The 12,876-nt window shown below is 33.7% G+C and overlaps 1 protein-coding gene across 1 annotated transcript in view; it reads right to left on the bottom strand.

Moving 5' to 3' along the window:
- Positions 1–11,991, bottom strand: part of rab4b (RAB4B, member RAS oncogene family) — a 40,787-nt gene extending 28,796 nt beyond the window's left edge. The window contains exon 1 of the mRNA XM_056473243.1: positions 11,818–11,991. Within this exon, the coding sequence (XP_056329218.1) occupies positions 11,818–11,833 (16 nt within the window). The 5' untranslated portion in view covers positions 11,834–11,991. The remainder of the gene's footprint in view (positions 1–11,817) is intronic.
- Between the last annotated feature and the right edge of the window lie 885 nt (positions 11,992–12,876).

The following is a 12,876-nucleotide window of genomic DNA, read 5'->3' as shown; positions in this document are numbered from 1 at the left end:
ACCAAAATCTATAACTGTGGCATACATAAATGTCATGCAGTTCAACCATATGAATGTGTCTGAATGTAGAAGAAGCCTACTGAAGCAATGCACTGCTTTTGTTGTGCTTTGACATACAACATTTGAATGTTTATTAAAAAAAGCCTATTGTACAATGCACTGATATTATGTAGTTTCAAATACAAAATATTAACATTCTAATGTAGAAAAAGCCAACGTGGGTGTCTTAAGGAGCAAAAATACAACATATGGGCTCTAATATGCAGTTGTGTCATCACTCATCATTCATATTGCAAGTCATATCTCTCCGGCCCTTCGTTTGGGATGCTTTTCATGAACTGGCCCCCATAACAAACTAATAAAATTGCCCTGTTCTAAACCCATCATCCTTTTGTACAGCTATATCATTAATATTCAATCATAAATGGAGAAAGCTAAAAACTGCAAGAACCTTCGTGGAATAAATGATTTCCACAATCACTCCAACATGACATTTACGCATAATAAATCATATTAAATGAAGTGGTCCAGACTCAGACAGTCAGCTAATGGCTGCTATTTCTGGTCTTCAGTATGTGTGTGTGTGCTTTCTCACAACATGACCTTCAGCTCATCATCATGGAAAAACTAATAGGTGGCTAAACATTCACAGCCAATCGCTACAGATACTACCACCTTAAAAACATCATTTTTGACACTTCAGGAAATGAAAGACAATAATTGGATGCTTATATCTAACATGTGTGAGATGTATCAGTTCCCTTTAATGAACTTTAAGGGGAAATGAAAAAGGGACCCAGTTTAAATCAGGCATTTTTGATACAGCGTACTTGCACATGTTTTACAATTTACATTTATGAATGACTATATGTAAGAACATCAATAATCTAGAAAAATCTATGCCTTTATAGTGACTCGAGTGACGTGAAGCATATGTTCTCTTCCCATTAAGTGTGAACTCAGCCAAAGACTACAGAATGCACAAGACATGTTACTTATATGGTTTTGAATGGGGAAAATTGTAATGTGAAACCCCACCTTCTAGTACAGGAGCCAATCATCGATCGATAAAGACTCACATTTCTCCAGGAGTGGTGCTCGGACCAGATGTGTTTTTCTGATAGTTTCTGCAGTTGTTACAAAACCTCTGGGTCAGTAATATTGATTTACAAGAAATATATCCACTTAAAGCTTAAATGTTTTTTGGTTTTATAATCTGCATGAACCAATTGCAATGTACAGTCAGTCCTCTCAAAAACATGAATGCCCACAAACTGGTCAACAACGAGGTCATTTTGGGAGGAGATTTGCTATCAAGACCAAAGTTGGGAATTACTTCAGAAAACTAGCACGATTGAAAGAGGTATTATTCAGAGGATGATAATGTGTAACAAGGCCAGTGGCAGTTCTAGTTTAAATGGCACCCTGGGCAAACCACCCCATACCCCCCCCCCCCCCCCCCCCTTTATATGGTTATATTTTAGTTTTCAATAAAATAACCATTTATTTATATTTATTCATTCATTCATTCATTCATTCATTCATTTTCTTTTCGGTTTAGTCCCTTTATTAATCTGGGGTTGCCACAGCGGAATGAACCGCCAACTTATCCAGCAGCGGATGCCCTTTATCATAAGTTTAGCAAACAGTTTTGGAGAATTGTATGTTTCCCCATTCAAACAGAATGCCCAAGCATACTGCCCAAAAGGCATTTCAAAGATGGCCGCTGAGCAAAATGACTTGCCTTAAAAGGAATTTTAGAGCAGCTGAATTTAGTATTGGTTACCTAGTAACCAACAGTAAACAAGGCAATCATAATAGAGCCATGTGGGTGTATTGTTTTCTACATCAAGTTTTTTTCAGCAAATGCATTTCTATCTCCCATTATTCATAACCCTTCATCAAAAAAATCCAAAATCACCTCAAGTAAATTAAACTTTCTGCAAGTTGGACGATTTCTTTACAAGATTTGACATTACATCACTTATTTCTCCCACGATAATTAATAATGTGCAGTAATAGTGGGTGATTGAAACCCAGCTAGTCACAATAGAGGTGAAAATCTGCCAGGCAGCGAAAACTACATATTTGGTGTTTGCACCAATCTCACGTAATTCACCACATTTGTGTCTTCCGAGCAAGTTAAAAAATTTATTCAACTCAAGTAGAAAATTCCAGTGAGAAACTTTCTTTTCCATTACATACAATAATAAAAATGCACATTAATGCAGGGTGATGGAGACATAGCTCATAACTAGGGCCAGACGGAATCTGCTGACATTTTTTGCTATTTCGGCTTATGCAGAATTATTTTGGGAGTATCATAACTAAAACCTTAATATATGAAATAAAAAGTAATACCTTTTTAACTTTTATTTAACGTTTACAATGCAAACCCAATTAGATCCACTTTATTTGGTAAACAAAGCAAGTGTCTTATATATCTCCACTAAAAGACAGCAAATATGACTTTACAAACTGTTTGGTAAACAAATCATATGAGTATTTTCATATTAGTCAGTAATATTACAGTAATGACTTAAAAAAAACTGAATAAATATAATTTTACACACATTTAAGTAAATAAACAGTATCAAATATGGGCTAAAAATCTGTGGAAATCTGCGAAATTCTGCAAACACAGATTCCGTGTGGGTCTACTCATAACTCATGACAATGGCTAAAGTAAAAACACGTTAAGAAAACATTTAGTAATAGTATTATAGTTTACTATCAGCGTGGCGTTTTTCAAGCGAGCGTTGGATATCAATGTGCCATAGAATAGCAATAACACTGCCAGGGCAGGATGGCCATTTTTTTCTCCACTGGCATGGAAAGGTGATTTGTAGGCCAAGTACAATGAAGCGGCGGGCCTCGGTTTCACAGGGGATTGATGAGGGCTTGAAGAAGTGAAAGGAGAGATGCGAGTGAGGGGGAGATTTCTGCAACATGAAACTAGCATCCACATTAACTACATGAATATTTTATGACCTACAGCACAAATACATCAGTCGATATTCAGACAAACGACATGTCTTCAACCGGTGATTTAAAGGAGCCACACATGCTTTATGGCTACATTTACAATAATGAATGTATATCAAACGGTGTACTCCTACTACTATTTTGGGAAAGACATTTTTCTATATTCTAAAACATTATTCTACATTCTGGGATAAAATATTTGCTACACTGTGCACTTTGACAAATGTCATACTAGTTCATATCTCCCAACAGAGCACCCTGCTATTAAAAACAGACTTTAGATCACTGAAACACCAATATGAAACTGCTTTCAATACCCATTTTACAATAATAATGTGATGTAAAACTACTAAATGCATATACAAGACTGCACTCAATTGTCTGCATTAGGAATGAACTTTAATCATACTATAAAACCTGATCAGGGATGCAACGATTAAAGATTTTGGGTGCATGATTATAGTCTAAGGAATAATTACGGTTATCAAGATTATTATGCATTTATTAATTTCAAAACACTACTAGTTTAGAAAATCACAAGAAAACTCCTTATATTTTAAAGTGTTATTTATTGCTGCTCAGTAACCAAATAATGCAGCACATAATAATAATTAGGGGTGTCAAAATTAATTGTTTCTTTGGTGCACCGCGATGCAGATGCGGACAATTCGGTATCGGTTCAGTAATAATCATAACCGGTTATTATCTATTGACGTCATTTATCTCATATGCGCCATGTCGCCGTAGCTTACTATGGTGAGGGAGCGAGCACGAGTATTTACAACGCTCCAACTACTTAAAAAATCCCCAGAAACTGTGGACAATACACTGTGTGTGTTTGCTGGACAGTCTTTCACTGACATTTACAGCAGAAGCCCCTATTTCACGGTGATTGAGAAAATGAAAGTAAACTCCATTTCTCTCACTCACTGTGGCCCATTTGACCTGCTAGCGTGACTGTTCTTCTCCTCTTGGCTGTTACAGCGATACTTCTGGATACAGACACGAGCGCATGTCTGCAGAGTTTTCTCCACTGCGTCTATCATGGATCAGCTCTGATCGGCACTGACGTTTATCAGTGTCACTCGTCGGTGAACAGCGCCAGAGCGTTAGAGCCAATCGCAGCCCTTTCTGTTGAGCGCGTGACCAATCATAGGGGACTAAGAACTCGCTAGAGAAGGCTCAGAAAGCGAGCGGGGTATTTATATTTGTTTATTTGCTATAAATGCTCATGTTGTTCTGTGCCTGTACTTGAGTTTTTAAAGGTACAGTTTATATATCTGACTGTTTGTATTAAAAGACAGAATTGTATTACAAATAGTATATAAATATATTTATACATTTTAATACAAAAATTGCTGTGCTGTGCTGTGAAGAAAATATAAAACTGTGTATGGAAAGCATCGTCAATGCACTGTGATGCGCTGAGATATCGAATTTAACCAAATCGATGACATAATTGCAACCGAACTGTGAGACCAGTGTAAGTTCACACCTCTAATAATTATAATAAAAACAAACAGATTTTCTTTAGACCTAAAAACAAGTAAAAAAAAACATTTTTTTGGCATTTAAACATAAGTATTCATTTTACACTGATAATAAATGACACATTTCCCAGAGATGGGTTGTGGCTGGAAGGGCATCCACTGCGTAAAACAAAAATGCTGGATAAGTTGGCGGTTCATTTCGCTGTGGCGACCCCAGATTAATAAAGGGACTAAGCCGACAAGAAAATGAATGAATAAATGACACAACAATTAATAAATAAATAAAAATAAGAATAAAAAAAAAAATTGCATTTCTCTAATGTAAATCTTAGAGTACATATAAGCTAAGTATTTCCTTTTTAAGAGAACAAACGTAGTCAAAGACTGCTGAACCTCAACATTTTTTGGTATTTTCACTTTGTATTTTTTTCTCTTTGGAGTAGAAATGTTTATATTTCATAGAAAATATGAAGCTGATCGGTCAGTTCTTGTCACGTGACTCGCAGTACGCTCGCAGCATTCCTTCAACTAGGTGTACCTGGAAAACGGGAGCGTGATGTGATGCGTCATGTGCGCGTCAGTCGCTCCCAATATGCACACAAGCAAATTACAATTTCCATTGAAAATAACAAACTTTGCGTGCACAAATGATGCAATATGTGGACGTCCCTTAGTTAATAGCCTCAGACATAGTTAATGCAGTGTGCGTGGGTATTAGCCTCGGTGTACAAGCTCGAAACGTGTGCGCACAGTTGGCATAAAATTTGCTAAGGTGGAACAGTTTTGTTTCGTGCAGAAGCATGGTGTTGAGAAGCCTTCACGACTAATTAACCATGAATAATTAAAGTGAGCTTAATAGTGGAATCGGTTAATCGTTGCATCTCTAAACCCAGTAAGTTAAGGTAACTCAAACTGTTTGAGGAAACTTTCAAACCAAATGGTGCGAGTAAGACTGCACAATATTGGAAAAATCTTACATTGCAATATTTTGTTTTTGTTTATATCTGCGATATATATTGAGATATGACATAAACTAGCTTTATTTCAAAAGATTTTATTCATATAGATCAATTAGTGGATCTATGCAATGGATCTGCATAAATTATATGTATTTTTCTATGCAGTGGATCTGCATAAATTATAATAAACTACAAGCAAAATAAACAGTAAAAAAAACAGTGCTTTATGCTTTTCTGGGGACTGTAACAGTATTCTAGTACAAAAATTGAACAATCAAATATAAATTAACATGGTTAACATTGTATAAATGATAATAAGAATAATAATAAAAACATTAATTGTGAAGTAAACTGCACAACCCCAAAACAATGCTAATCAAAATGATGAGTCGGCTCACTATAGAACAAAAATGATTTATTTTATTTTACATTTTTTGCATTTATGGGGGAAAAGCACTTGTGTGACTTTGGTAAATCAAATATAATTGTTTGAAACCACTGACAGATACATTTTTGAGTATTTTGAAATTCTGTAAAATACAAGCCTACACACACACGCACACACACACTTAAGGGTTACACTATTTTGATGAAAACTTGACTGAATTCAAATGAATAGTTTGTCAACTTAAATAGTTTGCAAAATTCTGTCATAATTTACTCATCCTTCACTTGTTCCAAACCAGTTTAACTATCTTTTAAACTGTTAAACAATAAAAATATTTTGAAGAAAGCTAGAAAACTGCAACCAAAGAATTTTTTTTTTTATATGGAAATATCTGATTTTGTTTTCAACAGAATAACAAAACTCAAAAAGGTTTGAAACCACTTGAAGGAAAGTATATAAATAGTGAGCAAATTTACATTTTTGTACATCATTTATGAAATATGAGCAGAATTAAAGGGCATCTAGGTAACCCCTTTTTTCAGATTTAATATAAGTGTTTTGCGTCTTCAGAATGTGTCTTTTAAGTTTCAGCTCAAAACACCCATCACATTTTTCATTATACCTTTTACAAGACTCTATTTGATACATTTTTGTACAAGGAGGCGGTTTTGTTGTACTGCGCCTTTAAGGCTAGTCCTCCCCGCCTACCGTTTTTACGTGCCTTTCTGCGTGTTTTTATCTCCTCCTTCGGCTGCGTCAGATAACAGACAGACTTAAAGGAAGCAGATCTCATGTAGCGTTTGTGAGAAATACTACAGTAAGAACTTTACCAATGAGTATTTGTTGTGCAGTTGCATCGATGAATCACACAATGTCGTTACAAAGTTCTCTCACACACAAAGAGAGAGAGAGAGAGAGAGAGAGAGAGAGAGAGAGAGAGGGGGGGGGGGGTTTAGCTTTGCACTCTTTTTGCATGCAAATGTGACAGGATACAGGTTAATCCTCACTGCTGTATGAATATCTGTTATGTTAATCTACAAAATAAACCTGATTTAACGTCCACAAACCGGGATTGAAGCATCTTCCTTTATAATTGTTCTGACACGCGGTTGTGCTGATGAAGTAAAGCTGAAGTAAATCGCGGTACTTCATTACACACGTGCACTGATTTAAAACATTTTAAACTTGTAAAACTCACTCTTGATCACATTTGATGATGATTGATGAATCTAGCTAATTGAACAGACCTTTTATTCCCGGTTGGGTTGCGCTCGTCCTGTCTTGTTGGTATGATTATGCACGTGACTACTGGGACATGTTAATACGTGCAGCTGTCAATCAATTCGGTGGGCAGGGGGGCCGCACTCCTACGTAAAGTTGCGGTCGGTCTGATAACCACTCTAATTGGTCCACCGTTTTTATGTTGTTAAATTAAAAAAAAAAAAAGGACTGGGTGTGTTTATATCACCCCTATATGTCTATACAATATATCTACACATATGTCTGTCCAAACAGCTTGAAAAGTAGATTTTTTTACCATAGGTGCCGTTTAATGTTTGTGTAAATTGTTTGTGAAGCTGTTCTGATGTAAATTTTAGATTTATTAATGACTTCTGATCTTCAGCAGAATAATTCAAATGCATTTTGATGCACTTGAATACAGTGTACCAGTATATCTCAAGTAATTTGGTCTTATTTTTCAATTTTAGCTGAGAGTTTGTAAACAAGTAAATCTGGGTAAAAAAAATAACCCGCTCACTACTTGTTACTCTGCCATCCAGTCCTGCAGTACTTGTACAATGACCAAACAACAAAAAGAGCGAATAGTGCATTTTTATATTCAGTAATATTTTTAAAATGAGATACTAGTTTCATTTTTGAGTGAATTATAGGCTTTTACAAATTAGAGTGGATTAAGAAAGCAAGAAAAATAGGTATTAAATGATTATTACTAGAGAGCCTAAAAATAATGCCATCCAGGTACGTAAAGAAAACACAGTACCTCTTCCAGTGAACATTCCCTTTTTAATGTATCAATGTTAGCCACAGCGAAGGCAAGAGGTACTTGTTTGCATAAGTGACTTTTCTGTCAGTGTGTAAAAATGAAACAAAGCAGACACAGTTCATGCAGAGCAATGATGCATGATGTTGATGAAGGAAGTGACATGCAGAGTCACCGCAAAGAAACAAACTAATCCTTAAACCACAGATGTCAAGTTTCTATTGAAACTCGACTTTAGTGATTTTAGCTGTTTTGTAGAGAAGCTTGTTACCCCCACAGAATGAAGAAAAAAAAAAGGCTACAGTGATTTTTAATCTCACAATTTTGACTTTTGCAATTACGAGTTTAACTCCCATAAATTCAATTCAGAGAAAATAAGTCACAATTGCAAGATTGTGATTTTACATAACAGAATTCTAACATTTTCTCAAAACTGAGAATTAAGTCCTGGAAACTGTAATTTTATAGGCTTTCTTGCTATTCTAATTTGTTCAATTCTAAGTTTATATCACATTTTTATCTGTTTTAAAATATACTAACTCGCAACTGAAATAAAAAAAGACAGAAATTAAAATGTAACAGGTTAAAGTTACACTCGAAAAATTAATTTTTATGCTTGTTCAAACTACTTATTTAATATGAGTTGAACCAACATTAATTTCTTAAGTTTTGTTTGGGACAACTTAATTTTATGTTCAATCCACTTAAATTTGTAAAAATAATTAAGTAAACTTAATCTTTTTGTGTTGGGACAACATGAAGAAATTGTATGGAACCTGCATTATTTTTTTTAAATAGTCTGCTTAAAAATTTTTTAAAAAGCATAGCAGAAACAACCTTTTATAGTTTAACTAACTATTCTACGGGACATTTAGTCACCTATTAAATCACATACTTCTCATGAATTTTCATTCTTCGAATAAAATATAAAATCTGCAAAGTCATCTCAGCAAATGCAGAAATTAACACAAATAAAAATTAAATGAAACTGGCTGTTGTGTAAATCTCATTCAAAACAATATCAAAAAAGGGAGATTGGACCATGAATGTGCAAAAATTATGCCAAAATGTGCATTCAAATTGTGACCGATGTTTAACATTTAACAAACAAGCTGAATGAATGAGTGAATGATTCAATGACACACAAAAACATGCTGACTTTTCGTTGAGCCACCAAAGAAATACTAGTATATTAAATCTACGGATTGACAGCAATAAGAACTGAATTATAATGAAAGTTGAACGTTCAAACTGATGCTGCATTGTATTTACATCTGACCTGTATCGGATTTAGGATCAGATGTGGAAGTGGCACAAATCAGAAGTGAAAAATAAATAAATAAACTTTATTGAGGTAAAGTTCAGGGTTAAACACTAAGGAATTTTTCTGCTTGCCAGATCAGGCCAGTGTTTGAGATTTTTATTTGCCCTGCTAAAATTTTCACACCAAAAAAAAAAGTAAACAGATTTTTTTTTCATCCACATATTTTAAATAATGTGTCAAAAATAATATCTGTGAATCTAGAATTTGAATATTTAAAAAATGTTAATAAATGTATAATGAGCTAAAGTTTAGTTCTATTCCCAGTTATCCCCTATGCTCTATTCATTTAGAACATTCAAACATTCAAAGTTGGAATTATTAAAAATAAAAAAGGATTAAGGTCATCTCTCTTAGGTGTAATTTGCTTTCAAACTATTTTTACAGTTCAGTTTTAGTGATCTTCATGTTTACAATTGTGCTCCCTTAGCAGTGCACTTTGAAAACACTGATGTTATTTTGAACACAGCCTCATGGTGAAAGCTATAGGTGACTTCTTATTTAAAAGCGGAATTTATGTTACGTCTCCAAAGCTTGTGAAAACAAAAAGCATACGTTTTAATTTATAGGTTATTTAAGTAAGTATCTGTACTGTATATGACATGGGCCTGCTGGTTAGAACTTTCTGTTGTGGTTTACAGGTGTCAAATTGTAAAAGTTAAAAAAATATATTTATAAATAATGTCATACTTAATAATAATAATAATCATTATCATCATTATTATTATTATTATTAAATTATGATTTTTTTTAATTTATAATACATAATAATAAAAATAATAATTATCATCATCATCCTTCATCATGATCATCATTAGTATTATTAATATTATTATTAAATTAGGATTTTCTTTTTCATTTCCTAATATTTACAAAAAAATCATTTTATAATAAAATCGCCTCATTATTTATTTATTCATATGATTTATATATGATATTAGAATACGTGTTGGCTTTTGTAAGTGATTTGTTTTAGAATAGGATATGTCATAATCTCAATAATATTTGTAAAGAAAAACATAGACCCTATATTTGCCATTTACATATATTTCAGTTAATATGGAAAGCTAGTGCATGTTTTTAGCAAATCTAATATTGGATTAAATGCGTGTTTTTGTAAAACAATATAATTTGCACAAAGAAATTATGGGGTTCTTCTGTAAAGAAGTAGTTACTCCACCCCGTTTAGAGCGTCATTATGGGCATTTTACGTTATAACTAACATGGTTCAAGCGATGGATCTGCGACAGAGAAACTTTGCGTTTTGGGAAACACTCGTCACTACATAGTTCTTTCCCCAAACAATGTATCGTACTATGATAGTTCAGCCGTGAGTTACGTTGTTGTTTGGGAAACGCACCCCAGATTGATTGCTCTCGTTATTTTTTTTCTTTTATGTTCAACTTCACATTCAACAGATTAGTTTTTGGTCATCACAGTCCTTAACTGAACTGCATTCACAAAAGAACGATGATTCAAAAACAGCACTCAAACCAAATTCAGGAAATAAAGAGGATTCAAGTTAAAGATGAAGTTTCTAAAACTAAGGTAAAGTTGTTTTTATATTCGAACATTCTGATCCTCTACCTAATATTATATTTTCAGGAAAGTATTATTTGCTAATTCTAAATAGGGAAATCATATTATCTGCTAAAGACTATCAAAGTACATCACTGTTCACAGTCAATTAAATAATGCTAATGTTGTTTCGAAGTCATACTCGCACGCTATTTCTGACCGAATATTCAAAGTAGCATGGTAAACAATATAGGAACGGTGTCACAAGTTATATTCAAACGAATGTGTGAAAATAAAACCAACTTGACCTCAATGTTTTTAAAAACCCTCTACCCTGCCACTACTTCAGCCAAATATGTGTCATATTCAGAGTAACCAAAGACCTAATAGTTTGTCATGTTTACATTGTCCCAACTTTTGTTTTTGCACAATTTGAATTAGTCTAAAATGAGCTCTTTAAGTGAATGATTCAAACGATTCAACTGATTAATAGAATAACCTGGGCGAATCAAAAGTCCAGGCAACTAAAGCATTTTAGCATATCATAACACTTTAAGCAGAGGACATTTCTGATTGGCTGAATGAGAGCGGGCCGCGCCCCTCACCTTTCTGGTTGTTTACAGATCTCAGAACTGTAGAAAACACGTGTGATCTGTTGTTATTATTATTTATATTACTTGTTTAATATTGAGATGTTTTTTTTATTAATTAGCTGAAAGCAATAATAATAAAACGAAGAAGCTTTGTAAACATTTAAGTACGTTATATGATGGTTTGAAACATCGTAATCGTGGCATAACCAGGACTTACAGAATACGTTTATCAGCTTGTGTCTACACGTAAGCATAATTTTTAGGCATCATCACAAGCCTACTGCTTATCTGACAGGCCCATCTGAGAGTGTGGAAATTAACCCAATAAACACATATTTACCTGATATTTACAGACAGTCTCGGCCAGCAAGAATGACAGTAGCATGGCTAAGCACTTGTGATTGACACTTCACGTACTAATCGACATTTGAGAAAAATTAGAGGTCTGAAGTCAGAAATCGTCTGCCTGCTGGTGATGTTGATACAACACGCGCGCTCACTCTCACGCACGCGCCATCTCTAGCTAACTGTAAGCGCTAACCACAACAAAAATGTCATTACCGTACGTCTCTGACATGTCGGTCCCACCGATGAAACCAATCGACCGGGCAGGCGATAGTCTTTATTGGCTTCTTCAGATAAAGGCTTTGCTGTGGTTTGTTTCTGTGTGTAGCTGTGGTAGCCAACAGGCTAATAATTAACTGCTGCTAACGCCTCTCGCCGTTTCCTGTTTTACAGCACAGACCTGCGCGTGCACAACGTGCTCGCGACAGAGAAGTGATGTCATGACGCAGATTTTTGCTCCGACTTATCTGTTTGTTTGTTTCTTTCTTTTTTTTTTGTTTGTTTGTTTTTTACAACAAAATGTAAATTAAACATAAATTTTTTTATGTGTGTTATTTTTCTCTTGACAAACATAACATATATAGGTGGAATGTATAGGCAATCTATTTATTTTTATGGGTAAATATTTATAAATGTACATTTTCTTCTTCGTTACCTAATTTACACAATTTTATTTGCGACTTAAATTGTTTAATTACTACATTTCAAAATGTTTACAGTAAAAAAGTGTAAAAACTGTGAAACTTCATAAGGACATTGTGATTGTCATTTAATTTAACTGTTTGCCTCTGTACCTTGTTTTTTAAAATTATTTAATTATTATCATTATTTATTTTCTTATTATTTAAATTTCATTGTTGCCTAGTTTATTATTGTACATGATGTCATCCAATGTCATGATTATGATTGTATTGTTAAAACTCAATAAAAAAAAAGCCCATGGGTAAACTAAATTAAATGTTTAGCATCTGAATTAAATGATGAAATAAGAAAATAATTAATTAATAATTAATTAAGGAGGCTAATTGCTGGGATTCAAAAATAAAATCAATAAGTAATGCTATTAAGATTGTATTTGGCTTTTATGCTAAAATAAATTAATAAATAAACAAATAAGTGATTTTTTCAGTGATGATTATACTGCATTTGTATTCATTTATTATTTTGAAATATATGTAAAGTGTTTGTCAGTTGCGTGTTTTTGAAAGTGAGCAATATCAAAGATTTTTATGTGACCAATGATATATTTAAAATATTAACTTTTTTCCAGCATGG

This window comes from Danio aesculapii, chromosome 15, assembly GCF_903798145.1.
Source record: "Danio aesculapii chromosome 15, fDanAes4.1, whole genome shotgun sequence".
In the NCBI taxonomy this organism is placed as follows: Eukaryota; Metazoa; Chordata; class Actinopteri; order Cypriniformes; family Danionidae; genus Danio; species Danio aesculapii.
The sequence above is the reverse complement of the archived record's forward strand: the minus strand, read 5'-3'. Positions and strand labels throughout refer to the sequence as shown.